Below are 26739 nucleotides of genomic sequence, written 5' to 3'. Positions count from 1 at the left end.
ACTTCAACCATTTTGTTAACTCCACTTTTGAAGACGTTCTAATTTGATTAACATACCATAGTGGTCCCCATACTATAGATTTCATTTTATTTTGGTCTCTATATCTACAAATATTTAATTTTATTTATTTATCTTTCAATAAATGTTTTAAAGGTATTTACAGGCAGTTCATTGTTGATTTTTTTTCTACATATTGGCTTGTTTCTTTTATTGAATTATTATTATTCAATCAAATTCTTACAAAATTAATTTCGAAGAACTAAATTTAAGACATTTATAAGGGTAAAATCAACCATATTCCGACTCTCAAATTTTGTACAAGTACGAGGGCGGGAAAACATAAACTCAGGAAGAAGAAAAGGAGCCACAACTGAGCTTCGAAGAACAAACTCAATCTCTTCTGTTTCTCTCTTTCTCTGAAAATTCAGAGTGGAAGAGAACAAAAAATGGAGAGGATTCATGTAACGGTCCGAGCAAGGCCACTCTCAGCGGCGGACGCTAAGACGAGCCCATGGAAAATCTCCGGCAACTCCATTTTCATTCCTAATTACCCTAACAAGTTTGAATTTGGCACGTTTCTACTTATTTCTCTAATTTACAGTTCTGTATTTCTCCCCAATTTTGCCCTCCTAGCTGTTTTTCTTACTTCCCTTGGCTTCCGATTTTGCCTTCTTTCTCGTCTGCAGACCGAATTTTCGGTGAAGATTGTAAGACTTTCGAAGTCTATCAAGCTCGCACCAAAGAAATTGTTGCCTCCGCAGTTCGTGGATTCAATGGTACTGTCGATGGAAATGGTTGATGTTTTGGATTGATTTATGTGCTAGTAATATTTGGCTGAGTACTCGAATATCTCTCTTCTGTGTTGCTGTTTTCCATAATTTAGGGACTGTTTTTGCTTATGGGCAAACTAACAGTGGGAAAACTCATACAATGCGAGGTTCTCCCACTGAACCTGGGATCATTCCTCTTGCTGTCAACAATTTGTTTGATGTTATACATCAGGTATTTCTAAAATTACTCCATTGCTATCCTTGGTCATGACTAGAGGCTACACGAAGAGCATCCTCCTCTTTTTGTTGGTACTTTTGTTTTGGTTTTTGCATTTTAAAGTATACGAGGAAACTACAAGACTCGTGGAGCTTGTTTAATATTCAAATGGAAAAAATGGAACATGGGTTTTACCTTATTTGGACCGTTAAAACGAAAATTCAAACAGTGTATTGTTATAGCCGGGAGAAAGAAAAACAACAATGGTCAATCAAATGAAGCATTGAGCTTGAGTCTGACCCAACTCTTGCTCATCTAATATATTGAACTATTAGATATGTCTAAGTGAAATCTTCGTGTTCAAAGGATGCAGATAGAGAGTTTCTTCTTCGAATGTCCTACATGGAAATCTACAACGAGGAGATTAATGATTTATTGGTTCCTGAGCATCGAAAACTGCAGATTCACGAAAGTTTAGAGGTGGTGCTTAATTTTCAACTTGGTGCAACTTATTGTTCCATGTCCAAAATTATATGTATTTTTGTTGATGTTAGTTTTTTCCTTCATATTTGCAGCGGGGAATCTATGTTGCTGGTTTGCGAGAAGAGATTGTTGCTTCTTCTGAGCAAGTTCTTGATCTTATGGAATTTGGAGAATGTAATTTAACTTTCAAAAGAATACAATAAATTCTATTTTGTTTCCAAATTTCTTTTACATTTCTTAGCGCTTGGGTTAATAGTCCTAAACTTCTGATTTTGAAACTGAAGAGCTCAGTAGGGAACATTATGAATTATTTACATCTTGAAACGAGTTTAATAGGGAGCATTCTGAATTATGAATTATTTACCTGTTGCTTCCTCCTTAAAGAGTTCAATGGAATTCTATTTTGTTTCCAAATTTCTGTTACATTTCTTAGCTCTTGGGATAGTAGTCCTAAACTTCTGATTTTGAGACTGAAGAGTTCAATAGGGAGCATTATGAATTATTTACCTCTTGAAACGATTTCATTTTCATTTCTATTTTGATCTCCTACAAATCGATACCTCTGATTCTTTTAGGCTTGTCTGTCTGTTCTTGTATATATTAGTTATTCAAAGCTAATTTTAATAACTTGTTCATATATTCAGCTCATCGTCATATCGGAGAGACAAATATGAATTTGTACAGTAGTAGATCCCACACTATCTTCCGCATGGTATACTCAATATTCTTCCAATTCTGCAAGTCATACATCTATTGTTTTATTTTCCCCTCTCCATCTTACCTAATAATCAAATAGATAATTGAAAGTCGGGATAAAGTTGAAGATGGAGACACTGGAAATTCTTGTGATGCTGTTCGTGTTTCAGTTCTGGTATGTGGTTCCTATAATTCAATTATTTCTACATGCTTTTGCTTCCGTTATTCATTTACAATGACTTTATTCTTGTGATTAGTCGATGGGGACCCATCATCTCCCCTCGTTGGCTTTGCTTCTCTCTCACTTTTTCCCTTCCTTTCTCTCTTTCTCTCTCATTCAAAGAATTAAGGAAGAAAGAACCGATTGGAACTATGGGGTGTTGTCCTTTCAATTGAACGCATAGGATTTCTTTTGATATTAGGGAAGGAAGTATAGTTGACAAAGGAGTATGGAAAGATGCTCTCCTCTTTATTCATTTAGCTCGTAATTGCAGGCTGGTTAGGAAAGGGTAATATTAGCTCGTGAATAATTTCCTTTATCAGCAATTGAAGTTGTGATGATTGTGTGGTGTGAATGGAGAAGTTCATTAGTAAAAGTGGAGTGGTGGAGGTATGTAAAATCATTTCAAATGAGTAAAGAAAGAATTCTCATTCTGGAAGGATCTATATTCCCTATGCAGGTCTGAATATTTCGAAGAAAGCAGTGAAAAGTTTTTCTTTTAAAGAGAGGGGGCTTTTGGGATGTTTAATAATGTAGTAAAACGGAGGTTACATAGAACAACACTATTGTGATAAGTGATAATGAAAAATAGTGGTTTTGAGGGATTAGGTGGAGCAAGATGATTAGACTAGGAAAGAAATGTGGAAAAAGGAAGAGAAGCTTGTATAGGTTGGTCATGAGATTGAGGTTGAGTAAAATAGGAGTTGTTTTTTCGATGAAAGAATAGAAGCAATGTCTCAATATAATTAGATGGAAAACAGTTGTTATTACTATATGTTTTTTCAATGACTGTTGGTTCGATATTTTAGGAGAATTGAAAATACAATCTGTGACAACTTGATGGTAAATCCTTTAAATGTTGAGATGAATTTACTACGATGCCCAAATGAAGAACTCACTGAATTTGTAAGAGACAAACTCTAGCTAGACATCTGAGAGGTTTGACAATCTCTTTCCCTAACTTCACCAACATGGTATCCTTTTTGACCAAGACCTGATTTTGTAGAGTAGATAAATAAAATTGGTCAATGCACAACATCCTTTAAACAAGTCATATCAAACTGAGCGAGAGCTTTGAGAAGAATTCTAAAAAATGCGATGATTTCTTTCCAACCATAGTTCGGAGAGGATAGCCTTAACCACATTAACCCAAAGCTTGTGATTTCCACCTACTGCCGCATAGAAGCCTTAGTGATTTTCTTATGGCTTATTTTTGGCCTTTGGATTGGATGCTAGCATCATAGTTTTGGTGTTTTAAAAAATTTCACCATACCAATGAAAAGTTGAGGGTGAATTAGGTTAGTGATCTGAAAACATAAATTTAAAAGCAATGGGTTTGATGAAAATTAGAGTTATATATCATGTTTTTGTGTTATCAAAATGTGTTTTGGACAAAAGATTTAGATCTTGGATCCTATTTTAAAAGTTGTTAGAAATATGTTTGGTAATATATTTATAAACAATAAAAATGATTGTAATTAACAACTTGGTTGAGTGTAAACTATCACCAATTAATTTATTCACATGTTTTATATATCACCAATTAATTTATTAACATGTTTTATCTTATAAATTTTATCATGTTACAATATCATAATTCTGTTTTTAGTGTAACATTGCATTTTATAATTTCAAAATTTCAAATTTGAATTCATTGAAAGTATAAAAAATCATAATTAAATTTCATTTTCTGAAAATTTCTTTCATAGGTGTTCCTTATTCTTCTTAATTGTGCTTAATCTTTGCAGAATTTAGTGGACCTTGCTGGTTCAGAGCGTGCTGCAAAAACTGGTGCCGAAGGCATTCGCCTTAAAGAGGGATCCCACATTAATAAAAGCTTGATGACACTGGGAACTGTCATTAAAAAATTAAGCGAAGGTGCTGAGAGTCAAGGGTATGTGTGTGTGTGTTTTCCCCCACTTTTTTCCCACTTCTTTGCTGCGTAAAAGAAGGATTGTTCCTGGATGCATGGTTCTTATTTGATATATGTTGCAGGAGCCATGTCCCATATCGTGACAGCAAACTTACTCGCATTTTGCAACCTGCACTTGGTGGAAATGCAAACACAGCAATTATTTGCAATATCACTTTAGCACAGGTATCATCTTTCGTCACCTGGGAGATTTTCTTTTTTGTTCTTTTAAGTTTTAAGCAGTGATACTTTGTTACATATTACAAAAACTTCTGCAAAGTAGGAAAGGTATAATATCACGTTACCATTCAGAAAATGAGGCTTCACTCATGAAATGGTTATGGGAATTTGTAAAAGAACCTAACAAGTTGTGGCACATGGATAACTTCATAAGTGCGTATGTGATACACGCAAGTGTGCGTGTCAAATTATAATAAAGTTAAAACGGCCTTGGCCGAGTATCGTCCTTAGGGAATTAGATTGATATTCTTTTAGCTATTAAAAAATTCTTCCAATTTTATTTAGGACCGACTCGTGATGTAAATTAATTAAACTAAACTAAGAATGCAATAAAAGTAATCGAATATGAAAATTATCAACAAAGAGACGTTCTAGGAAATAAACTTCATCAATGACATTATTAAACACATTTGTTTTGACTCTTGAACCAATCAACATAATACCTAGGTCTAGAAGTCTTTTATTGTGGAATGACTTCTTTCAGGAGTTTGCTCTTATGTTCGCTCGTCAGAGGGCTGTGCGTTTGATGATTGGGGAGTTCTTCCTCCATCCGCCTTTCAAAGAAAAAGGCCACTTTCTTTGGGTCGCTGGGGTGTGCACTATTTTGTGGGATCTTTGGGAGGAAAGAAACAAGAGTGTTTCGTGGGGTGGAGAGAGACCCTAGTGATGTGTGGTCCTTAGTGAGGTTCCATGTCTCTATTTGGGCTTCAGTCTTATTTTTATTTTTTTTATTTTATTATTATTATTATTTTTTTTTTGTAATTACTAGGTAACATTTTACTTAGTTGGAAGCCCTTTCTCTAAGGGTTTTTATGGGCTTTTTTTTTTTTTTTTTTTTTTAAATGTCCTTGTATTCTTTCATTTTTTCTCAATGAAAGCAATTGTTTCTATATATAAAAAAATAGAAGTTTTTTATCTGGATTGTCCTTCTCAAGATCAATCTTTCCTTTCACCTAATTACTAATCTCTTGAAACTAGATATTTAAGCAAGGCATCAAGATCCTTCATTAACAACCTCTATCGTTATCCGATTACTCTAGTATGTCCAAACAATAGTTTAGCATGCATGATTTAATCTAAAGTTCACTTGTTAAAGCAAGATTTAAATCATGAAATCATTTGAATATTGGCCAAACATTCAAAAGTATTAAGAATGGTCATACTAGAAAACATTAATGCAAATTAAAATTCAAGAATCACAAAGTGTTTAACAAAAATCCATAAAATCCATCTAACCCTAGAACAATGAAAGATCAACCTAACATGGCTTCTATAAACAGAACCATGGCAAGAATGCAAAAATACAGCAAAGAATCTAAGATACAAAAGGGAAAGAAAGAATTACCGGCGTTTCGATCCCGTTTTCGTGATGGAATTGACCCTCCAATGCTCTCCAATCAACGTCGGCCCCAAGAAACCTTTGTATTTTACTCATAACTCTCTCTCTTGGCCTCAGAAACTCCAAAATTCGATGTTGAGACCAGCTGCAACCTCTTTTAAATAGGCAAAATTTTCCTAAACTGTGTAGGATTTGGAACCTCTTTTAATAATAAAAGATGGGGCTGTGCCGTGGTACTGTCAATTAAAACAGCAGACACACGTGAAATCTTTGTGCTACATTGCTACCTTGTGTTGGGGCCTTTTGTCCATGGCGCGCTGTCCACACACTTTTTGCCCTAGTTTGCCATTTTTTTTATCATCTTTGACCCCTTCTCTTGCCCTAGCTCAAACTTTGACCTATTATAGGGGGCCATTTTCGTCATTTTACCCTCAAATCAGCTCGTTTTGGTTCAAATGCTCAATTTCCTAACAATTAAACGTAATAAAGCATCAACGAACGCAAATTACCAATAAAACTAACGAAATTCTAAGCCTAAGAATGCAATTTTTAAGTGAGTTTCAGTTAGGGAAGGAGAAAGATGGGTAATTTACAAAAGAGAAGAAAAATGGGAACTCAAAATGTCATTGGCGGATTATATTGAAACTCAAAGCAACCTTTCAAAACTTATTTTGTAAAGGTTGCTGATGGGAAAAGAGCACCTTCCTGGAGCTGGAGGGACTATTAGGTGGAAAGTCAAGATCGAAGCAGGATTTTTTCGAGTATTTTTGAGCTCTGTTATGGAAGATTCAAAGTTGTGGAACTTCAGACTATTCTTGAAGAAACTTGAATGAGGCAGGGGTGGATGGACTTGTAATAGCAAATTGGTGGCTAAAACTTCAAGTAAAGATGGATGGATGTGGGATGTAGAAAAGTCAGGAGAGTTTTTAGTTTGTAAAATATTTGGGCAATTTTAATTCTTTATTCATTTAATCTAAACATATGGTGGAAGCCATGTGAAAAGTGAAGAGGCCTATAAAGGGAACTTTTTTTTAATGGCCTATAAAGGTAAATATATTACTACGATTGGTGCTTAACTGGCGATTTTCCTTATTTATCTTAAGACATGGTGAAAGCCATGGGAGATGAAGAGTCCTAGAAATTTAAATGTAATATGCCCCCAGGGTGGGGTGGGGGGTTCAAAAGAAGTGTCCTTTTTATGCTTGAGTTTATATGTGCATATTCTATGTTCAAAAGTAAAAGAAGATACCAATCATCTCATTTTTTAGAAATGGAAACAAGCCTCTTCATTGAAATAATGAAATGAGACTAATGCTCAATCATCTCCTCTTTCAATGTAATATTGTATTTACAACTGGAAACTATAGTTGGTGTTATTTCAAGATTTTAAGATCTCAATCATCTCCTCTTTCAATGAATGAAGAGTCCTAGAAATTTAATTGTAATATGCCCTGACGGGATTCAAAAGAAGTGTTCTTTTTGATGCTTGAGTTTATATGTGCATATTCTATGTTCAAAAGTAAAAGAAGATATCAATCATCTCCTCTTTCAATGTAATATTGTATTACAACTTGAAACTATAGTCGGTGTTATTTCAAGATTTTGAATTTTCATGAGTTCTCAATTCTAGAGCAGAAAGGAATTAGCTATCTTTTCTGGTAATTTGTGGGTTTAGAAGGAAAATAAAAATATTGTAGATTTATTTGATCAAAGTTCGATATGGGGCTTATGCTCTGAAATGAAATTTAGATTTTTGTAAGGTAAAAAGTTTCTAGTGGGGAGAAAGACTAGACTTCATCGAACTCTCAACTTCTTGGTGTGTAGTTTCCCAACATTTTAATAAGTTTTCTACTTTTGAAGTTCATGCTGGCTAGACTTCTATTATATGCATTTCATTGTTAGTTTCTCTCGCAGCCCATTGGAAAAGTTTTTTGTAATCTTTCTTTGGATAAGATTTTCTCCTACTTCTGCAATTTCTTTTTGTAAATGCGTATGTTTCTTATCCAAACAAATTGGTGGTTCTCTCTCTCTCTCTCTTATTTATTTATTATTATTATTATTATTTTTTAAAAGGAAACCTAATTTTTTATTGATAAAATGAAAAGAGACTAATGCTCAAGGATATAATAACCTTCAAGAGGATAGAGAAATTGCAAGAAAACAAAAGAAGAAGAAATACTATTGAGATAGAAAGAGGAGAAGACAACAAAAAACAAACACTTAAAAGAAGAGTGTTGTAAAAGGTTTTTGTGGCAGCTTTATTAGTTTAGTTGGGTAGAGAGGATTGTAATTGGGGTAACTTTCGAGAATTACTTCCTTGCATTTATTTTTGAGTCAGGTGCTAGAATCAAATGCAATTTGCTACCTGTCTTAATTCAATGAAAAGTTTGTTTCTGTGTTTGTCTGACAATATATTAAAGAATTTTGTAAAAAAATCTCATTTCGATTTTGGGTTCATATTGTGTTTTTAGCTCAATGGCCCTTCAAACCTTTAAGTGTAATTACTTGTTTTTGTATTTACAAATGCAAAAGGTGTATCTATTATTTTTTCTCTTATAGAAGTGCCTTGATTTGGTTATTGACTTCCTAGATTTTAGCACTCTCTTGAGCATCCGATTGCTTCATTATGTATATTTGAAGGAAGTTTGTATATCTAGTACTTTATCCTGATTTTTAAGTTCCTTGATTTGGTGACAGATTCATGCAGATGAGACAAAAAGTACCCTCCAGTTTGCTAGTAGAGCATTACGTGTCACTAATTGCGCCCATGTGAATGAGGTTTTGATCTATACTCTGGTTTCATTTCTTCTCCCCTTGTCTCAACTCAGATATTTATGCTTTCCTCTGAAGAAGCTAATATTACTTGGCCCACATTTGCTTTTAGTCATCGTGCTTATCCACTTGCATCCAGTTCAAAACTTAAATTCTTTCTTGTAGATATTAACAGATGCTGCTCTGTTAAAGCGTCAAAAGAGAGAGATTGAGGAGCTTCGAGCCAAACTGCAGGTCAGACCTTATATTCTTTTTGTTTTCTTCCTTTTTTTTTTCCTCATGATAAAAGGGTTAGACTATATCTTTTGTTCTATTTCTATGTTTCAGGGTTCCCATTCAGAGCATTTAGAGGAGGAGATCCTCAACTTGAGAAATACATTATTAAAGGTCAGCAACAAACATTCATGTGATGATTCTTTTTTGAGGGTCACGGACTTATCCTGGAAGTTTCTATATGCATCTCAGATTGAATTGGAGAGGGAACGAATGGCTTTGGAGTTGGAGGAGGAAAAGAAAGTGCAGTCCGAATGGGAGAAGAGGGTGCAGGAGCAAGCTAAGAAAATAGAAAATTTGAGTTCGATGGTGCTTTATTCGAAAAGAGATGAGAACCATGATGGAATTAAAAAGGTTCACAAAATAAAAATGTATTGCATTAATTTACAGTTCGGCAATTACAACTTTCAGATTTATGCCATCTGGGAGGCTTTTTTGTAATCTCCTTGGCCTTTGGGGACACCTCATTCTTTTTTTAATACATTCTCCTCATTTTCTTTATTAATAAGTCCTGTTTCTAATCAAGAAGAAAATGTTTTGCATTAATTTGTTTTTCCGACTTCTTTCTGTTAGTCTGTACATGTTCCATCTCATTTTTGATATACTGCTTTATTCTTTTCTATCTGAGCATTATATCTAGTTCTCTGCTACTATCCTTTGTTCTGAGTAGTCTTTTTATTACATCCATACAGAGTTTCTTTATAAAAATTGTACTTTTTTGTTTTGTAGGATAAGAGAAGGGATACATGGTGTCCAGGAAATATTTCACGGAAGCCCCTTAGAGAGGTAAATTTGTTGTCTTACTGTTTTAGCGCATGGTTTATATTATGTGTCGTGACTCCCTTTATTTGAACACTAACGAAACTGATCTATTGAATGTTTTCCAAGTAGTTTAGTAAATTTTGAGATATTATTTATTTTTGGTAGCTTAGCTAATGATTGCCAGAGATAATCTAATGATGTAAGCTAGGATGGTTAGAGCAGAGTACATAAGATGGACGTTGGTTAGAAGAGAAACCAACTAGGAGAGAAAAATAACTGTGAAAATATAGGAAAAATTTCTTGGGCATTCCATTAAGTATCTACTACAATTGACCGACGTTTATCAAGTCTCCTTAAGTTTATTGAGAGGGTCTTTGAGCGGCCGTCGTTTCTTAACTATGGCCTTAGAATCTTCTGTGCAAATCTAGTAGTGGGGATCTGTGGCTCAAAAGAAGAAGCAGAGGCCCTTATATGAACAGGTCTGATAGGTATCCTGTCCTCCGGCACAAGAAACACAAGCACAAACACACCAACAAGGATACCCAACGCTAGAAAACATGTATTCAGCTCACTCTGATACGATATATTGATAAGAGGAAAGATAATAACAACTAGAGAGTCTTAAAGTAGAAATGTAAAAGGCAATAATCCCATAACAACAAGAAAGCACGAACAAAGAAAAAGGATCACTCGGCTATTTGAGAGGTCATTTCTCCCACAAAATCTCCACCAAAAACATTGCTTCCTCTCCTTGGATCAGTCCTTCAAATAGACCATTCTTTGGGCCCCTCCTTCAGCTTCCCGTACCACGCCACTCTACACGCCTCCAACGATAATATCCTCTCTTGGTCCCCCAGTACTGGTCCCCTCTTCCTTTCCTTGCTTGGTCCCCACCTCCCTCCCAATTTTCGCTCTTCCCAATTTGCCCTTCCCTTTCTTCCTTTCGTAAACCTTCATTATTGGAGGTCTTACATCACCCCCTATCTGAAAATTCACCTTGTGCTCAAGGTGAGCATCTGGAAATTGCTTCTTCATCATGTCCACGGCTTCCCATGTTGCCTCATCTTCAGGTTGTCGTGCCCACTTGATCGGCCATTCTTGGCACTTCTCATCAGCGTTCCATCTCACCCCTAGGACTTGTTCTGGCATTGCATTCCATTCAAACTCCTCTGTTAGCAATGGTGGCTCTCGCCGAATTATTGTCTCTTTAGAAACAACCTTATTTAACTGAGAGACATGGAAGACATTATGGATAGATGCTGTTGGCGACAGTGCCAATCGATAGGCCACCGATCCTACTTTCTCAATGATATCATAGGGCCCACAAAGCTGAGGGGACAACTTTTCACACTTCTTCCTTGCCAATGACTTCTGCCGATATGGTCGAATATTGAGATACACAAAGTTTCCAACTTTAAACTCCACTTCCCTTCTTTTCGATTAGCATACTTACACATTCTGTTCTGTGACATCACTACTGATTCTTAAGCTTTAATAAGGCCTCATCTCTTTCGATCGATTGCTGTTTAAGAGTGTAATGTGGTGTCTTCCTATCTCTATACGCAATAATTGGAGGGGGTGTTCGCCCAAACACTATGCTAAATGGTGTAGTGTTGATCGAGATGTGAAATTTTGTATTGTACCATAGTTCAGCCCATGCTAGCCATTTCTCCCATTTCTTGGGTTGCTCGTTACAAAAACATCTCAGTTATGTTTCCAAACATTTGTTGACTATCTCTATCTATCCATCCGTTTGGTGGTGGAATGTAGTGCTCTTCCTTAGCTTGTACCTTGAATTACAAACAATTCACTCTAGAATAAACTGACGAAGATTTTGTCACGGTCTGAAGTAATGGATGGTGGAAATCCATGGTGCTCACCACCTCCCTCATGAATTCGGCTGCAACCTGCTTGGCAGAAAATGGGGGATTGAGATTCCTATAAAGGTGAGATTCTTTACTTGGTAGGTTCTTCACGACCGTATTAGCACATTGAATAGGCTTGTTAGGAAGATGCTGTCGTTGGTTGGCCCTTTTTATTACATTCTTTGCAGGAAAGCAGGGAAGACTTGGACCATATTATTTGGCATTGCGAGTTTATGAGCTTTATCTGGGATTCTTTTTTCTAGACATTTGGTTTGATGTATGCTCGTCAAAGAGACGTTAAAGATATGATCAAGGAGGCCGTCCTCAATCCGCCGTTTGGGGAGAGAGGCCGTTTTCTCTGGGCTAGTGTTTGTACTATTGTTTGGCTGTTGTGGGACGAAAGGAATAGAAGGGTGTTTAGGGGAGTTGAGAGGGACTCTAGAGATTCGTGGTCTCTTATTCGTTTTCACGTTTCTCATTGGGCTTTGGTTTCTAAATTTTTTTGTAATTATCCTATGAACTTGATCTTGTATAGTTGAAGTCCCTTCTTGTAGTGGGATTTCCCTTTTTTGTGGGCTTGTTATTTTGTATGCCCATGTATTCTTTCATTTTTTCCCAATAAAAATTGTTGTTCTTATCAAAAAAAAAAAGAAAAAAAATCAAGTCTCTCTAAGTTTTTATTTCTGTTTTCATGTTTTAAGTCTCTTGTTTGAGCTCTTAGTCTGTGATGCTTTATTTTCCTGATTATGGCCTTCCTTTTATGTCTTTAAGTCCTTTGTGGTTTTTTGTTTACGCTATCTTTTGTAGTATTATTTTGTATCTTGGAGCAATAGTTGCTTTTCATTCCCTTGATAAAGAGTTTCGTATCTTTTCCAAAAAAAAAAAAAAAAAAAAAACAAGAAGAAAAGAAATATGGGGAAAAGTTGTTTTGAAGCTGTACTGTAGATATTAATGGGAGAGCTGAGGAGTTTCTTGCGAACTCCCCTAATTGCATCTTATAAGTAAATTTAAAGCGGATATCTCTACCAAATTTTTGCCATACATTTTTTGTACTTGTGCTCATATGTGAAATGTTTTGCAAATTTAGGTCTATCCAACCATCCAGTCTATGTCTTCGGCTGTGAAACCTGTAAGAGCCAATCGTGACATGGGACCACTTCTTCCATTCGAAGAACTGGTGGATGACACTGAGCTTTCTAAGGAGGAAACTTGCAAAAGGGGTGAGAGCGATCAAAAGAATGTATTAGAACAAGGATGTGCTTTTCCAGATCCCTGCGCGTTATTGCATGTTACCAATAGGAGAAAAGTGGTATCGAAGAAGAAAAGCTTACCGGGAGTAATGCCACTTGTCTATTTCTCTAAGATTTTTAAGTTGTAACTGTAATTATGGCATTAACGTTGTTATAAATTTGGCAGGACACTGATGTAACAGATGTGCAAGCAGCATATGAAGATTTGCTTTTAAGATTTGAAAGTGAGGTATTATTTAGTCTCTCTGACCACAGTAATAGCATGATCTCTCCCCCTTCCTGATCTTTCTTTCTTTTTAGTCTTTATTTTTTTTTGAGGATTTTATTTATTTATATATTATTGTTGTTGTTGTTTTCTGTTTTGTTTTGTTTTATTTTTATTTTTTTTTTAGAAAACTATGAGTGACATAAAAATCGATTGCTTAACGAGAAAGCTTGCTGAAATTGATGATCACTATCATGTCAAAAGAGGTGACTTTAATGGGGACAAACATATAAGTTTACGGGAATCAGAGGCTATCCTTGTTATCAAGCGACTTCAAGAACGGGTGGGTGTTTTGATTCTCATTTTATTATTTTTTGTCACGGTTCACTTGCTATATATGATATATCTACATTATTCAGTCCAATTAATTCATACTCCTTTTTCGGTACATGCTATCTCTTATGTTGGAATTGCCTTTTGTTTTTCCATTTCCACCTTTATATTTTATTATATATTTCACAGATAATGACTTTGGAAATGGAGAAATCTTCAAGTCAGCAAAATCTTGATAACGTTGTGGAGCTTGCAACAGAGCAAACCATATGTGCAAGGGAAAAGTTCGACGAGGTAAGTACGATTCAACTACCCATCTTTGTTTTGTAATCTTAACTCACAACAAATATCTTTGTGGTGCTATGCAATGTTTAAAATATTGATGTCAATATGAAAGTTGATATTCATAAATCATATTTATGATATATTAATTGATATTTCTGGAAATATAATCGATACCATATTAACTTTTAAAAATGGTGATTTTCATAATAAAACAACAATAGCGTATTTAAATAGGGAACTATTATTTGTAAAAAAAAAGGGGAACTATTATATAATTGGAAAAAATACATTTTCGATCCCTAGGTTTTGGTTCTAGTTTCCATTTAGTCTCTAGATTTAAAATGTTGCACTTTAACTCTTGAGTTTTTAGTTTGACTTCTGTTTGGTCTCTAAGTTTCAAATATTACATTTTCACCCTTGAATTTATTGTTTTGTTTCCATTTGGTCCTTAGACTTCAAGGTTTAAACTTTTAACCTTGATTTTTAATTTTTTACTAAATACATTATTGAACAATAGTAAGAAAAAAATTCATTAAACAATAGTAAGAAAAAAATTCATTACTTCAACAATTTTATAATATTTAGTCGAAAGAAAGAAATAAATAAGAAATTAGAAAATAGAGAATGATTAAGTCATGAGAGATAAAAGAGAAACTATGTTATTAAAAATATTCTAGAATTAATAAATTGCATAGTATAAATATAGAATTTATATTCTAATATTATTGTACAAATATAAATATTTTTAAAAATAATATAATTTAAATATAATATCTTAATTTAGGAAATAAAAAAATTTGTAACAAAGAGTGATAGAGAGATGAAAACGTGTTCAGAAAATTGAGAAATAAAGAAAAGCAAGGTAGTTTTGAAAATTATACAAAATGAAGGGAACAAAGTGGGAAAAGGAGAGTGTCAAATGGTGTGAGATAGGAGAAACTATGAAGTCATCACAATATGGTTGACATGTTACTGACAGTTTTGCATCGATGGGCATATGAGAGAGACACTGTAAAGGTATTTTTAATTTATATATAGTGGTTATCAGAGAATTATAGATTCATTCAATGGTTATTGTGAGACTATGGCGGTCTCATTGATTAATTTTTCTAGAAATGGAAATATAAAGAGAGTGGAGAAGAGATGGGATGGAGATTTAGGCAGAGAAGTTGGATAGAAATCCTGCGTAGGAAGTGAAAGACTTGAGGAAGTCTACAAGGGTACTAGGTGGTTGATAATGAGATATAATCACCTCGTTTCTTACAAGGTTTGTCACTGTGGAATTGGAAATAGTCCATTCCTGGAAAGTTCATCTACCCATGAACGATGATATCTCATACCCTCACAAATTGTTTGGGTTTTCTCTCATGCCCATGGACATCTGCTTTTTTTTCTTTGCTTTTTATATATCTAGTATAATTGCTTATGTTATCTAATTAATTTAATATTTTGAATTATGTTTACTTCAATTTAATAATGGATAAAACCATATTAAAAGTAATATAAATATAATTTATAATAGAATTTGAACAGAAAATATATTCCTCTGCTTCTTTAGAATTAGATTACTCTTATACCGACTATTTTTATAGTTACTTGTTAGTAGTATAAAGGTTTTTGACTATTTTTATGTTTACTTTCAAATTTGTAAAAATCATATTGCCTTAATTTTCAAGTACATCTCCTGTACTCTCTTTTAATGAATAATAAAGGCCATTTCCCTTTCAGGAAAAAAAGTATAAAGGTCTTTGACAATAGCATCATCATTATATTGGTGACAATTGTAACAACGAACTAAAAGTTCAGGAAATAAATCATTAAATTTTATAAATTCAAGGACTAAATTGTTATATACTAAAGTTGGATTTAATTTTTACAAATTTGAAATTACAAGGACTGAATTATTACAAGCTGAAGTTCATGGACTACAATTTGATTTTCATGAAAGTTTAAGAACCAAAAGTATTGTTAACTTTACAAATATTGGCAACTATGTTGTATTACAAAAAAAAACTTGTCTAATTTTGGACATAGTCATTAGAAAATAGAAAAGAAATTCTTATTAAAATTAGTAACGCATAGTTTACTGGAATAAGATTTCAAAGTTAGAAAAATACGAGGCAAAATGTGAATACAGAAAATGGAAACATAAACTTTATCTTTTACTGTAACATTTTATAATATTTTATTTATTTATTTATTTTTACAGTGGATACAGAAAGTTTCTCCCTACAGTTCTGTGTTTATATCGATAGTAGCTCTTCATGGTTTTTGAGTTGGGTTTATCGTGTATGACTTTGTTATTATGTAATATTGTGAAGTTGAGTTCTATTAAGATCTTAAACTTTCATAGCTATCTGAAGAGCTGCATAATGCACGTGAAGAAGCCAGGGTAGCTCGCGAGAAGCTTAAGTCCCCTGAATCTGTAAGAATACATCCATAGACCTTTCATCTACAATTATGATTTTGTATTATTTGGTCTTGCCTTTTCTCTAATTTCCTGCGTGTACTTTTTTTTAATATGTTAGGCGTTAATCAGTTATTAGATAAAGTAATTTGTAACCATCTTCCTGCCAATATGCTTCTTTCAGGAAGGAGATTTTGACTTCTTGTCAATACTTTCAAAGGAACTCCAAGAAGTGATTACAGAAATTGAAAACTCTAATCAAATTTCTTTGAATGTTTCTTTACTCATCAATGATACATCTCAGTGTTTTTCTGCTCTATCTGATATGCTGCTTGTAAGTATTCTTGGAGCAGCTTTTGGAGACTAGTGTTCTCATGCTCGTCTTGTTCAATGACTTTGTCTAGATCTCATTAGTTTCGAAAAAATGCAGGATTTGAAGACTTTGATCCATGAATGTTCTGTGCAGCAGAAACTAATTATTAAAGATCATGAAGAGTTGAACTCCCAAATGATGCAGAAAGTTTCCAAAATCGAGAATGAGAAGGTGGGGTATATTTGATGTATGTGGTTATAATCCTTCTGCATCTTGTAAGCCAGTTTTAATTACTTTTCTCTGGATGTGCAGCTTCTTCTTCAAAATTACTCAGATGATCTCCAGAATCAAATAGAGTTACTGAAACAGCAAGTTCAAAATTGTGAGGAGCTATCGATGGTAAATATTCTTTTATATATATTTTTTATTAGATGTATGCTTTGCAATCCTTCTAAGAGACATGCGCTTGCATATTTGTCGCTCCTGCAGGCTCTTGATCATCAGAATATGGAACAAGCTGAATATCTTGCTCAAATCCAAACTCTTCAAAAGGAAATAACATGTTTGTCATCTAGTTCACTTGCAAGGGAGAAGGAAAGCCTGAGAAAAGATCTTGAAAAGACAAAAGTAAAGTTGAAAGAGTCTGAAGTGAAGCTCAAGAATGCTTTGCAAGAGAGAACAAAACTTGAGGTTTGATAACCTTTTTCTGTTATTCTCCATTTTTCTCCAAATAACTTTAAATATGGGCCATCAATTTAATAACATTTATACACTTCCAGGGCGAGAAAGCTGCAGCAGAACGAGAGATAAAACGGCTAGTTGGACAAAATTCGCTTCTTAAGCGTGATATGAATAAACGTGACTCCATTGCCGGTAGACGGCGTGATTCAATAATTGATAGGAGTTCAAAGGGGCTTGATCCAGACAGAGCAAAGTCCTTTGTACTTCCGTATGAACAAATACTGGAGGTAACAGTAACACTAGTGGTGTTAAGAAACATATTGATTATTTCTATTAGTTAAATAATCATGGGTAAGTTACAAAGAAAAAAAATCATTTTCAGTTTTTGTATATGTTATATTTTCAATTACTTCAATCGAAATCCATGCTTTTGAATATTTAAAATATTTTCACTATAATATATATCTTTGAAAATATTTTTGAAAATGAGCCCAATTAAATTTTCCTAAAAGGTTGGCTGGTTCACCTCAGGAGAGTAAGACATCTGAATTCTTTTGAATGTTTATCAGGAAGATCAAAAGAAGTTGGAAGTTCTTACCTTTGAGTTAGAGGCGAAGATTGCTTCTCTGGAAGAGCAATTAAGGGCCACATGCAATGAGAAAGAAGAGGCAATGTTTAGAAATGAATGCTTACTTTCAGAATTAGAGACTTTAACTGAAAAACTGGGAATAGCAAACATACGACTGACTGCTGTACAGGATGTCACCGAACTTGTAAGCTTATGTTTTTATTTCAATAGTCGGACATTGGTTCTCTAAGACTTCTCTTTTCTTTCTGAAACATAATATTGTATATCTCTCCAGAAACAAAGCTTAGAAGAAGCTACATTTAAGCAGAAAAGCTTGGAAAGCTCTATAGGACTTCTGGAAGAACAAAAAGAAGAGTTGGCCATGGTAATTTGTGATTTTACCCTCACCTTTCTGTCTATGATAAAGTAATGGGGTTAAATAACAAGTTTAGTCTATAAGCTTTGAGGTTTATGTCTATGTAGTCTTGAACTTTTTATTTAATGTCTAATAGATCTTTGACATATTTGAAAATTTTAAAAATTAATTGATCTATTTGATATAAATTTGAATTTTATGTCTAATAGAACCATAAACTTTCAATTCAGTATTTAGTAGATCCTATTTTAAAGAATATCAACTAGGTCAAGGGCCTATTAAACACAAAATTTTAAATTTAGTGATTTAGTAGATACAAAATTACAAGTTTAAGACTAGACATTTTTTAAAGTTTAGGAACCTATTAGACACAAAATTGAAAGTTTAAGGACCAAATAGACACAAACCTCAAACTTCAGGAACTAAACTCGTAATTTAATCTAAAATAATATTTGTTGAGTTGTTCAGAATGCATTTGCTGCTGTGTTTCATGTTTGAACTTGTTGGTCCATTTCCACTGGTTTTGTAGCAACTCACAGAAGCCCTTCTGGAAATGGAGGAGGAAAGAGCTGTATGGTTGTCGAAGGAGAAGACTTATATTGAAGCAATAGAAGAGAAAGTAAAATTACACGATCTGAAGGTGGCTTCCGCATCAAAAGAAATATCTAAGGTATGAACTTTATGAATCAACTTGTCAAGAAATCTGCTGCCTGCTTGTTGTAAATGGTTTCTTTGTTTTCTTTTAGTTTGACCCTGTTTTGGCAGCACCCATTAAATTTTCTAGCATATATTTGTTCAGAATGACGTGTCATTGGAATGATGTCTTTCTTTAGTTTTGTAATTATTTTAACGTTGCAGTCTGGAAAAAACTTTTTGATGGTTACATACTTGATAATCATTTGGCGTTTACAGATCTAATATTTTAAAAACAATTTGATCGTTACAGATTTAAGATTTTAAAATTGTTTGACCATTCTGAAACGTTTTTCGAGTTTCCTTTTAAATAGAGGACAAATCTTGGTACGTGATAGAGATTTTTTTCTTCTCTATTTTCATCTCTTAGATTTCTTTGAGCAAGTTTTTTCTTTTTGATTCCATTCCTTTCTCCGACGAATGCATGTTTGAGATTGGTGGTTGTGTAAACCTTGGGGAGCATTCGACAATTGCGTTTTAGCACCGAGGTCGCATCGAATTTTTCTTTCAAGGTAGTAGATCTTTCATAGCACAACAACAATCAACATTTCATTCCTACAATTTTTTGTTCATTTTATGTTAAATTTGCATATTATTGGATAAATCACAATAATTCAGAGTACATAATCAATCTTCTACAAGGTGAATAAATAGATACCAATAAAACCAATAGAGGAAAATACATAAATAGAAAATACCAAAAAGGAAATAATAATGGAAAATAAAATAATAAGGAATAAACCCTAGTTTCCTTTTAACACCCTCCCTCAAACTCAAGGTAGTAGATTGGCGAACAACTTGAGTTTGCAAAGATAACTTCAGAAACAAATCAACAGATCTGGGATGGAAACAAAAACCCACGAAGAACGAAAACACAAAGTAGGCTAGAAACATAAACCCATGAAGAATGGAAATAAACTTCTGGGCTGGAAACATAGATCCTCATACCGAGATCTATAACAAAACAATCAAATTTTTGGGCTAAAAGATCCTCATATAGATCTACAACAAAACTCACGAATGACTGATTTGAAAACGGAACAAATACCTTTGTGCAAAATAAATCAAATTGACCAACTTTAAACCAAACCAAATTGAGTGGACCAAACTAGGATGGCTGAAATAAACTAGACCGAGTAAAATGAATCGGATCGGATCGAGTTGGATGAACCAAATCGAACTAATTTAACCGAACCACAACATATTGATTGAACCAAACTGGGTTTGAACTGGGCCATACATGACATAGAAATCACACTTGGGAAGGGGGGACAATTCGCTAGAGCAGCAGGTGTTGTAACAAAACTGACTGCAAAAGAGGGGAAATCGGCCACATTAAAATTATCTTCTGTATGATAACCGAGCCAGTAGGTCAAGGTCTGTGGATCCAACTCTTTGAAGACCCATGCGACAACTAGTGGTGGAGGTAACACTTCAAACTCCGGCGACATTGGAAGAATAGAAAGCGACGACTGGTGGACACAACCAACGAACAAACGACAGCAGAAATCAAACAGAATGATGTGGGGGGCGGAGCAAATTTGAAGCGACGAAGGGTGGTGGATCGGAGACAGACCTGGGCATTAATCTGAACTAAATAACAAAACCCACAGTTCAGGTGATGGTGCTAAGGGCCACGAACTTGGAAAAGACCCACACGGTTGAGACTGGGCAATGACTTGATTGAGGCGAAGCAAAAACAGACTTGGGCTGCTGATCGGAGATGGTCTGTGTGTGGATCTGCTAGAGAGAGAAGCGGAAGTGACGAATCTACATGTAGGGCTGCTTCCGTTGGTGGCTAATCAGACCGACGGAGGTAGAGATTAGAGGTTGCTAGAGTTCAACGATACAAAACCCTAGTGCTCTGATACCATGTTAAATTTGTATATTATTGAATAAATCACAATAACTTAGAGTAATTCAGAGTACATAATCAACCTTCTACAAGGTGAATAAATTACCAATGAACCAATAAAGGAAAATACATAAATAGAAAATATCAAAAAGGAAATAATAATGAAAAATAAAATAATTAGGAATAAACCCTAATTTTCTTTTAACAGTTGTATTATATTATCAAAATGTCAGTGGATAACTAATAGAGTAATCCTTGCATTATTGAAGATTGGAAGGAGACTGCGTAGTAATTTTGCAAGCCAACACCTTTCAACCAGCACTAATATTATTCCGTTTTGGTATCCTTTTAGTATAGAAAAAAAATAATTTTTGTGCTGATTTGTTTAGTGATAGTATAAGAAAGAAGCAAAGCAAACTTATTATTCTAAAGCACTTTCGTTTCATTATCAATTCTAAATGGTATATAATTCTCAAACAAAGCAAATACACGAGCCATGTATTAGTTCAACTTAAGGTTCTTTGTTTAAAGTATGTTATGTTTAATGTTTGTATTTTTTTAAACTAAATCAATGTTGGAACATTTAAATTTCATTCCCTAAAATATTAAGTTTGTTCTAAAAGTTAGATGTTTGAATCACTACCCCTACATGTTGTTAAACTAAAAAAAAACCCTATTATTTAGTGAAAAGATTGTGGAATTTAAAAGTTTTAAGTATTTCTAGTACTTCTTTGGAAGTTCTTCTGATCTAAGGTTTAAGTTTTCCCAAATAACATTTTACTGTTATTGGACTATGAAATACGTAACCAAATATGAAATTTACTGTTATCGTACTAAGTACTCCCAGATATGAAATTTCTTTCTGTGTAACCTATAAGCCCCCCTAGAAGAAGCAACAAAGCAAGTGGCACCCTAAAAAATAGGAATGGCTTCCATCCTAATGGAAATTCTTCTATTTTATAATAAGCCAAATATTACCATTAAAAGGTATTTTTATCACCATTTGCTATGAAAATATATCCTTCAGTCTTCACAATGCATAAAGGAGATAGTTCACGTGAAAAGTTTGAATGAATTATTGGTGTTTAAATGGTCGTATATCTTTAATATCAAAGCCTATAAGATAGGTCTTATTGTTCGCAAATGTACATATTTTATCTCACTGGGAAAATAGCCCTTTACTTTCTTCCCCTGAATGTCTAGGTTAACGACATTACCAAAACGATGAGTCATTATGGGTCACAAGCACACAGTAGCCTTGCTACAGTAGTTTTAGGGCTAATCTGACAAGCTATATATGGACTTTACAGCTGGAAATAAAGAGCTAATCTTACATCAAGTTATTATACCTTCTAAGAATTTGAGCTATCTAATGAAGGTTTAGACAAAATTATAAATAGTCATCAAACTGTTCCATGAATAAATTCATACCAGTTACCATTAATCCAAAGATGGAATGTTAAGACAAGATGGTTAGTCCATTTTATTTTGCAGTATACATTCATGGAATTGCATGTCTCTCTTTCTTGTCAAACGTTCTTACGACCTTTATGCAGTTTAGTGTATAAAATGTGCAGTGCTTTCTTGTTTATGATGGTTAAAGATTTTAACTTTACGATACAGGTGATGAATGATTTGGAGTCTTGTCGTGAAGAATGTGAGGTACTTAAGCAAAGTTTGAGAAGTTCAGAGGAGAATGAGAGACGGGAAAAAGAGTGCAGGTTTTTTTCTGGACTTTCTTCTCAGTTGTATCTTCAAAGGGTTTGGTTGATCATGCATCTCCTTTTTACATATATTAATTGAAGCCTCAAAGTTAAAAGGTGGTCTAATCTGTTACTTCGTTTAATAATATATGTAGTTACTTCGACAATGAAAACTTTGTTTCTAATTAAAAGATATCCAACCATACTAATTGTTATAAATAGAGGGCTGTTATGTATTAGCCCTAAGGATATTCTAGTACTTTTTCTTTGCCCTAGTATGTATTAAGGTTTCCTACAAGTCTATATGCTCTCTCTTGTATTTAGATAAGAAAAAGAATAATAAAAAAGTACTCTTCTATCTGGTGTTTTTTCCCTGTTCTAGGGTTTTCCATGTAAACATTGTGTCTTCTTCTTATTTCAATATGGTATCAGAGCATGGTGACGAAACTCTAGCCATTGTTGATGAAAATCAACCTGTGGTCTATCAATCTTCACCAACAGAAGCAGCCGCCACCGCTGCCAATGCAGCCCATACCGTTGTCGTGCAAGCAGCCGTCGATCATTACCTTCAGACAACACTGTCTTTCCTTCTCGGCCAATCGACGTCCCAGCTAACTGCAGCTGCCAGAAACCCACCAAAGCTTCCCTACCCAAGCATCGGTCTACCAGATCCCATCCGCCCAAGTGGGCTTTTATTGAGCGCCAGCCCACCGAACCCAGCCCATGCCGGAAGCCACTCGACTGCTGTATTTACGCCGGCGTTGCACTACCCGAGCGCCAGCATCATCCAGCAGCGCCAACCCATGTTGAGCGTCGCACTTCCGTCGATGACTCTTTACCTGAGAGCTGGTGTCATTAGCAGCGCTGATAGTCTCCACAGTGGACAACAACCATCTTTACCCGACCGTAAGCGTACCTTTGAAACGGGAAAGTCCTCATTTTCTCACAGTGGACAGCAACCAGCCTTCTCGGCCAGCAATGGTGCTTCGCGTTCGATGGGCTTATCTCCAACGGTGGTCCAACAACAATTGGCTAGTCTCCAACAACAAATTGTTGCTCTTGGAGCAGCTCTTGGGCCAGCTACAAATCTCCAACCAAATTTTGCAAATTCAGATTTATCCTCAAGTCTATCGATGTATTCAAAAAATCCGATAACCACCTTTCCTACTTTGTCTATAACAAATGTTATGTTTGGTTCTATAGGAATTTTTGCAGTTTCATTGCAGGAGAGAAACTGAATGGCCATAACTACTTTTCCTTGTCTTAATCCATTGAGCGGCGTCACAAGTTTGAATATTTAACTGGTGAGATACCAAGACTCAGACTAGGAGATCCACAAGAGCGCATTTGGAAAGGAGAAGACTCTTTACTTTGTTCGTTGTTAGTTAACAGTATGGAACCATAGATAGGAAAACCCTTACTTTATACTGCAACTGCTCAAGATATTTAGGGTGCAGTACAAAAGTTATATTCTAAGAGGTAGAATGCATCACGATTGTACACATTGAATAAACAGGTCAATGAGTGTAAATAAGGAACGATGAATGTGACTTCCTATTTCAACAAATTGTCTTTACTTTGGCAGGAGATGAATCTATGTCGTGAAATTGTCTAGAACTGTCCGTGTGGTGGAGTTTAGTGTTCAAAAATTGAGGAAACTGATCGTGTTTATGACTTTCTTGTTGGTTTGAATTCCAAATTTGATACTGTGCGTAGTCGAATACTGGGACAGAGATCAATACCTTCCCTCATGGACGTCTGCTCTAAGGTTTGTTTAGAGGAGGATAGATCGAGTGCCATGAAAAATCCTATAGTTTCTTCCACAGATTCTGCTGCATTTAGTGCAAAGTCATCTGGGCTTGATGGTGACAAGTAGAATAGTATACTTCCTTCAGTATGTGAACATTGCAAGAAGCCTTGGCATACTAAGGATCAGTGCTGGAAGTTACATGGTTGTCCTCCGAATAGTAGATGTCGTCATGATAAGTCAAATTCTGGTCGAGCACTTGTGAGTGATTCTACAAATGGTGCTTCTGAGTCTCAATCTCAGGTGAATAACCAGAATAACTCTGGTACTGTCAGAGTCAGTGCTATTATCCGGTTAGGTACGTTTCAGTCCTTCAGCCTTCTTAGTATTAAGTAAAAAACCGTGGATTCTTGATTTAGGAGCCACAGATCATTTGACTGGCTCATCTGATCAGTTCCTTCCATATTATCCAAGTGTTGGTAATGAGAGAATTCGGATTGCCCCTTTGCTCTTGTTGCGAGAAAGGGTAGCTGTGTTGCATGTCTCGAAAATGTCATACAACTTACTATCTATCAGTAAGATTACTAGAGATTTGGATTGTCAAGTTGTATTCTCACCTGATACTATTTCCTTTCAGGATCTGAGCTCGGAGATGACGATTGGTACTGTCCGACACGATAGGGGGCTCTATTTCCTTAATGTCGATGCTTCCTCTAGGAATTGTTATAGAACTAGTTAAGTATCTTCTTGCTTTCTGAAAAGGATTATATGTTATGACATTTTCGTCTTGGTCACCCAAGTTTTCAATATATGAAATATTTATTTCCTCATTTATTCCATAATGTTGATGTCTCTTCCTTGTCTTGTGATGTGTGTATTCGTGTTAAACAACATCCGGTCTCTTTTCGATCCCAATCTTACAAACCATCTCAGCCTTTTACTCTTATCCATGGTGATGTTTGGGGTCCCTCAGACATCACTACTTCTTCTGGGAAACGTTGGTTCGTGACCTTTATCGATGATCCCTCGTCTTACTTGGGTGTTCCTTCTCACTGATAAATCGGAAGTATCATCGATATTCCAATAGTTTTATACGACTGTGGGGACTCAGTTTAACATTAAAATTGCCATCCTTCGCAGTGACAACGATCGTGAGTTCTTTAACATCTTCCATGATTTTTTGGCTTCTAAAGGAATTGTCCATCAAAGTTCTTGTGTGTATACTCCTTCTTACTTATGGGGGGATGTTGTTCTGACTGCAGTGCATCCTATCAATCGAATGTCTTCTCGTGTTCTCCAATTTCAAACTCCTCTTGAGTGCTTCAAAGAGTCATACCCAGCCACTCATCTTATTCCTGATGTCCCTCTTCGAGTGTTTGAGTGCATTGCCTATGTCCATACTCATGGTCCTAACTGCACTAAATTTACCCTTCGTGCTTAGATATGTGTCTTTATCGGGTATCCTCTTCACCAACAAGGGTATAAGTGTTACCATCCATCCTTATAGAAGTATTTTGTCTCTATGGATGTCACGTTTCTTGCGCATAAACCTTTCTTTCCTATTAATCCTCTTCAAGGGGAGAGTACTAGTGGAGAGACTAATTGGTCCACATCTTCAATTCCTATAGACTTGCTTCTTGAACCCATCTTTGTCACGAATGATAGTGTCCTACCTACTAAATAGGTTCCTTGGATAATGTACTACAAGAAGAATCTCAGAAAAGAAATAGTGCCACTTGTTGCTTCTCCAGCTATGGTCCATGAATTGGAACCAACACCAGCTCAAGGTACTCTTATTTATGGTAATATTAATATCTGTGTTGAGGATTGTTATAATTCTATAGTTAGGGTTTTCCATTCTTGTAAATATTTTGTGATATTTTCCTTTTCTATGCTTTGTACACTTGTATATATTCATATCCTTGGTGAATGAATAGAGTATTCTGATTCTTTCTCAAACCTAAGAGTTTTACATGGTATTAGAGCAACCTAAATAAACTGGTTTTGTGAACCTTAGGGTTTGAGAATTTAGAACCTGTTTGTGATATGTTTAGGGTTTTGTGGAGAGGTGAGTTTACACTTTTGCTCATAGTCGTCGTTAGCCGCCGCCGCCGTCAACCGTCGTCTCTGCCGGAAAAAAAAAGGCCATTCTTTCGACACCGCCTAGTCCGTCGAGGAGCCCAGCCGCCGATCTACAAAACCCCAAAGTCCGGATCTCATCTGACCAGCGCGTGGGGCTCACGTGCTGCTTGTTCCAACTTGCCGTCCGTCCACGCGCCGGTGCGTGTAGGCGCGTGCGCCATCGATTTTGGTTCGTCTTTTGTCGGTTTCCTCAGTGTTGTTGACTCTTCTTGGTGGTGTGTTTATTTGGGATATATGGATATACTCATTGCTGGTAAAGACATCTCTTCGGTAAATTAGGTTTTGATTTTCTGTTGTCCGGTGTCTATTTTTTGAGGTAATAGTTGATAAGAAACCAGTAATGTCTGAGATTGTTCCTATGGTGTCAAAAATAACTGAACACAAGTTGAATTGGTCCAACTACTATTCATGGAGATTAAATCCAGGAGGTGTTGTTTGCTATTATTGTCATAAACCTGGCCATACGAAACGTGAATGCAGAAGATTGCTGAATAAGGGTCAGAGGATGCCATCACCCTCTGCACACGTCGCCTCTACTCCTGATAATCTTGACAAGTCAATTACGATTTCTGCAAAGGAGTTTGCTAAATTTCAGCAGTATCAAGAGTCATTGAAGGCATCATCTTCTACTC

The 26739-nt window shown here is 35.3% G+C and overlaps 1 protein-coding gene across 6 annotated transcripts in view; it reads left to right on the top strand.

Moving 5' to 3' along the window:
• Positions 1–300: 300 nt before the first annotated feature.
• LOC120091223 (kinesin-like protein KIN-7O) overlaps positions 301–26739 on the top strand; it is a 37456-nt gene continuing 11017 nt past the window's right edge. For 2 of the 6 annotated variants that reach the window (XR_005485678.1, XR_005485677.1), the window contains exons 1-29: positions 301–570; positions 687–776; positions 884–1002; positions 1354–1467; positions 1563–1644; positions 2115–2182; positions 2267–2341; positions 4135–4280; positions 4382–4484; positions 8575–8655; positions 8815–8883; positions 8977–9036; positions 9115–9276; positions 9652–9708; positions 12637–12885; positions 12966–13028; positions 13192–13347; positions 13527–13631; positions 15976–16047; positions 16214–16363; positions 16460–16573; positions 16655–16741; positions 16832–17032; positions 17122–17310; positions 17593–17796; positions 17887–17976; positions 18497–18637; positions 19031–19172; positions 22139–22236. Coding sequence is in view for 2 of the 6 variants with exons in the window: in XM_039049144.1 (XP_038905072.1) it covers positions 447–570; positions 687–776; positions 884–1002; positions 1354–1467; positions 1563–1644; positions 2115–2182; positions 2267–2341; positions 4135–4280; positions 4382–4484; positions 8575–8655; positions 8815–8883; positions 8977–9036; positions 9115–9276; positions 9652–9708; positions 12637–12885; positions 12966–13028; positions 13192–13347; positions 13527–13631; positions 15976–16047; positions 16214–16363; positions 16460–16573; positions 16655–16741; positions 16832–17032; positions 17122–17310; positions 17593–17796; positions 17887–17976; positions 18497–18637; positions 22139–22236 (3269 nt within the window). In the remaining 4 variants the exon portion in view is untranslated. Of the gene's footprint in view, positions 571–686; positions 777–883; positions 1003–1353; positions 1468–1562; positions 1645–2114; positions 2183–2266; positions 2342–4134; positions 4281–4381; positions 4485–8574; positions 8656–8814; positions 8884–8976; positions 9037–9114; positions 9277–9651; positions 9709–12636; positions 12886–12965; positions 13029–13191; positions 13348–13526; positions 13632–15975; positions 16048–16213; positions 16364–16459; positions 16574–16654; positions 16742–16831; positions 17033–17121; positions 17311–17592; positions 17797–17886; positions 17977–18496; positions 18638–19030; positions 19173–22138; positions 22237–22650; positions 25753–26739 lie in introns of those variants that run through there. The other 4 variants (XR_005485679.1, XR_005485676.1, XM_039049144.1 and 1 more) reach the window with 4 other exon arrangements.

Source organism: Benincasa hispida, chromosome 11 (genome assembly GCF_009727055.1).
Source record: "Benincasa hispida cultivar B227 chromosome 11, ASM972705v1, whole genome shotgun sequence".
Classification (NCBI taxonomy): domain Eukaryota; kingdom Viridiplantae; phylum Streptophyta; class Magnoliopsida; order Cucurbitales; family Cucurbitaceae; genus Benincasa; species Benincasa hispida.
Note: the sequence above shows the minus strand (reverse complement) of the source record. Positions and strands in the feature narration are given on the sequence as shown.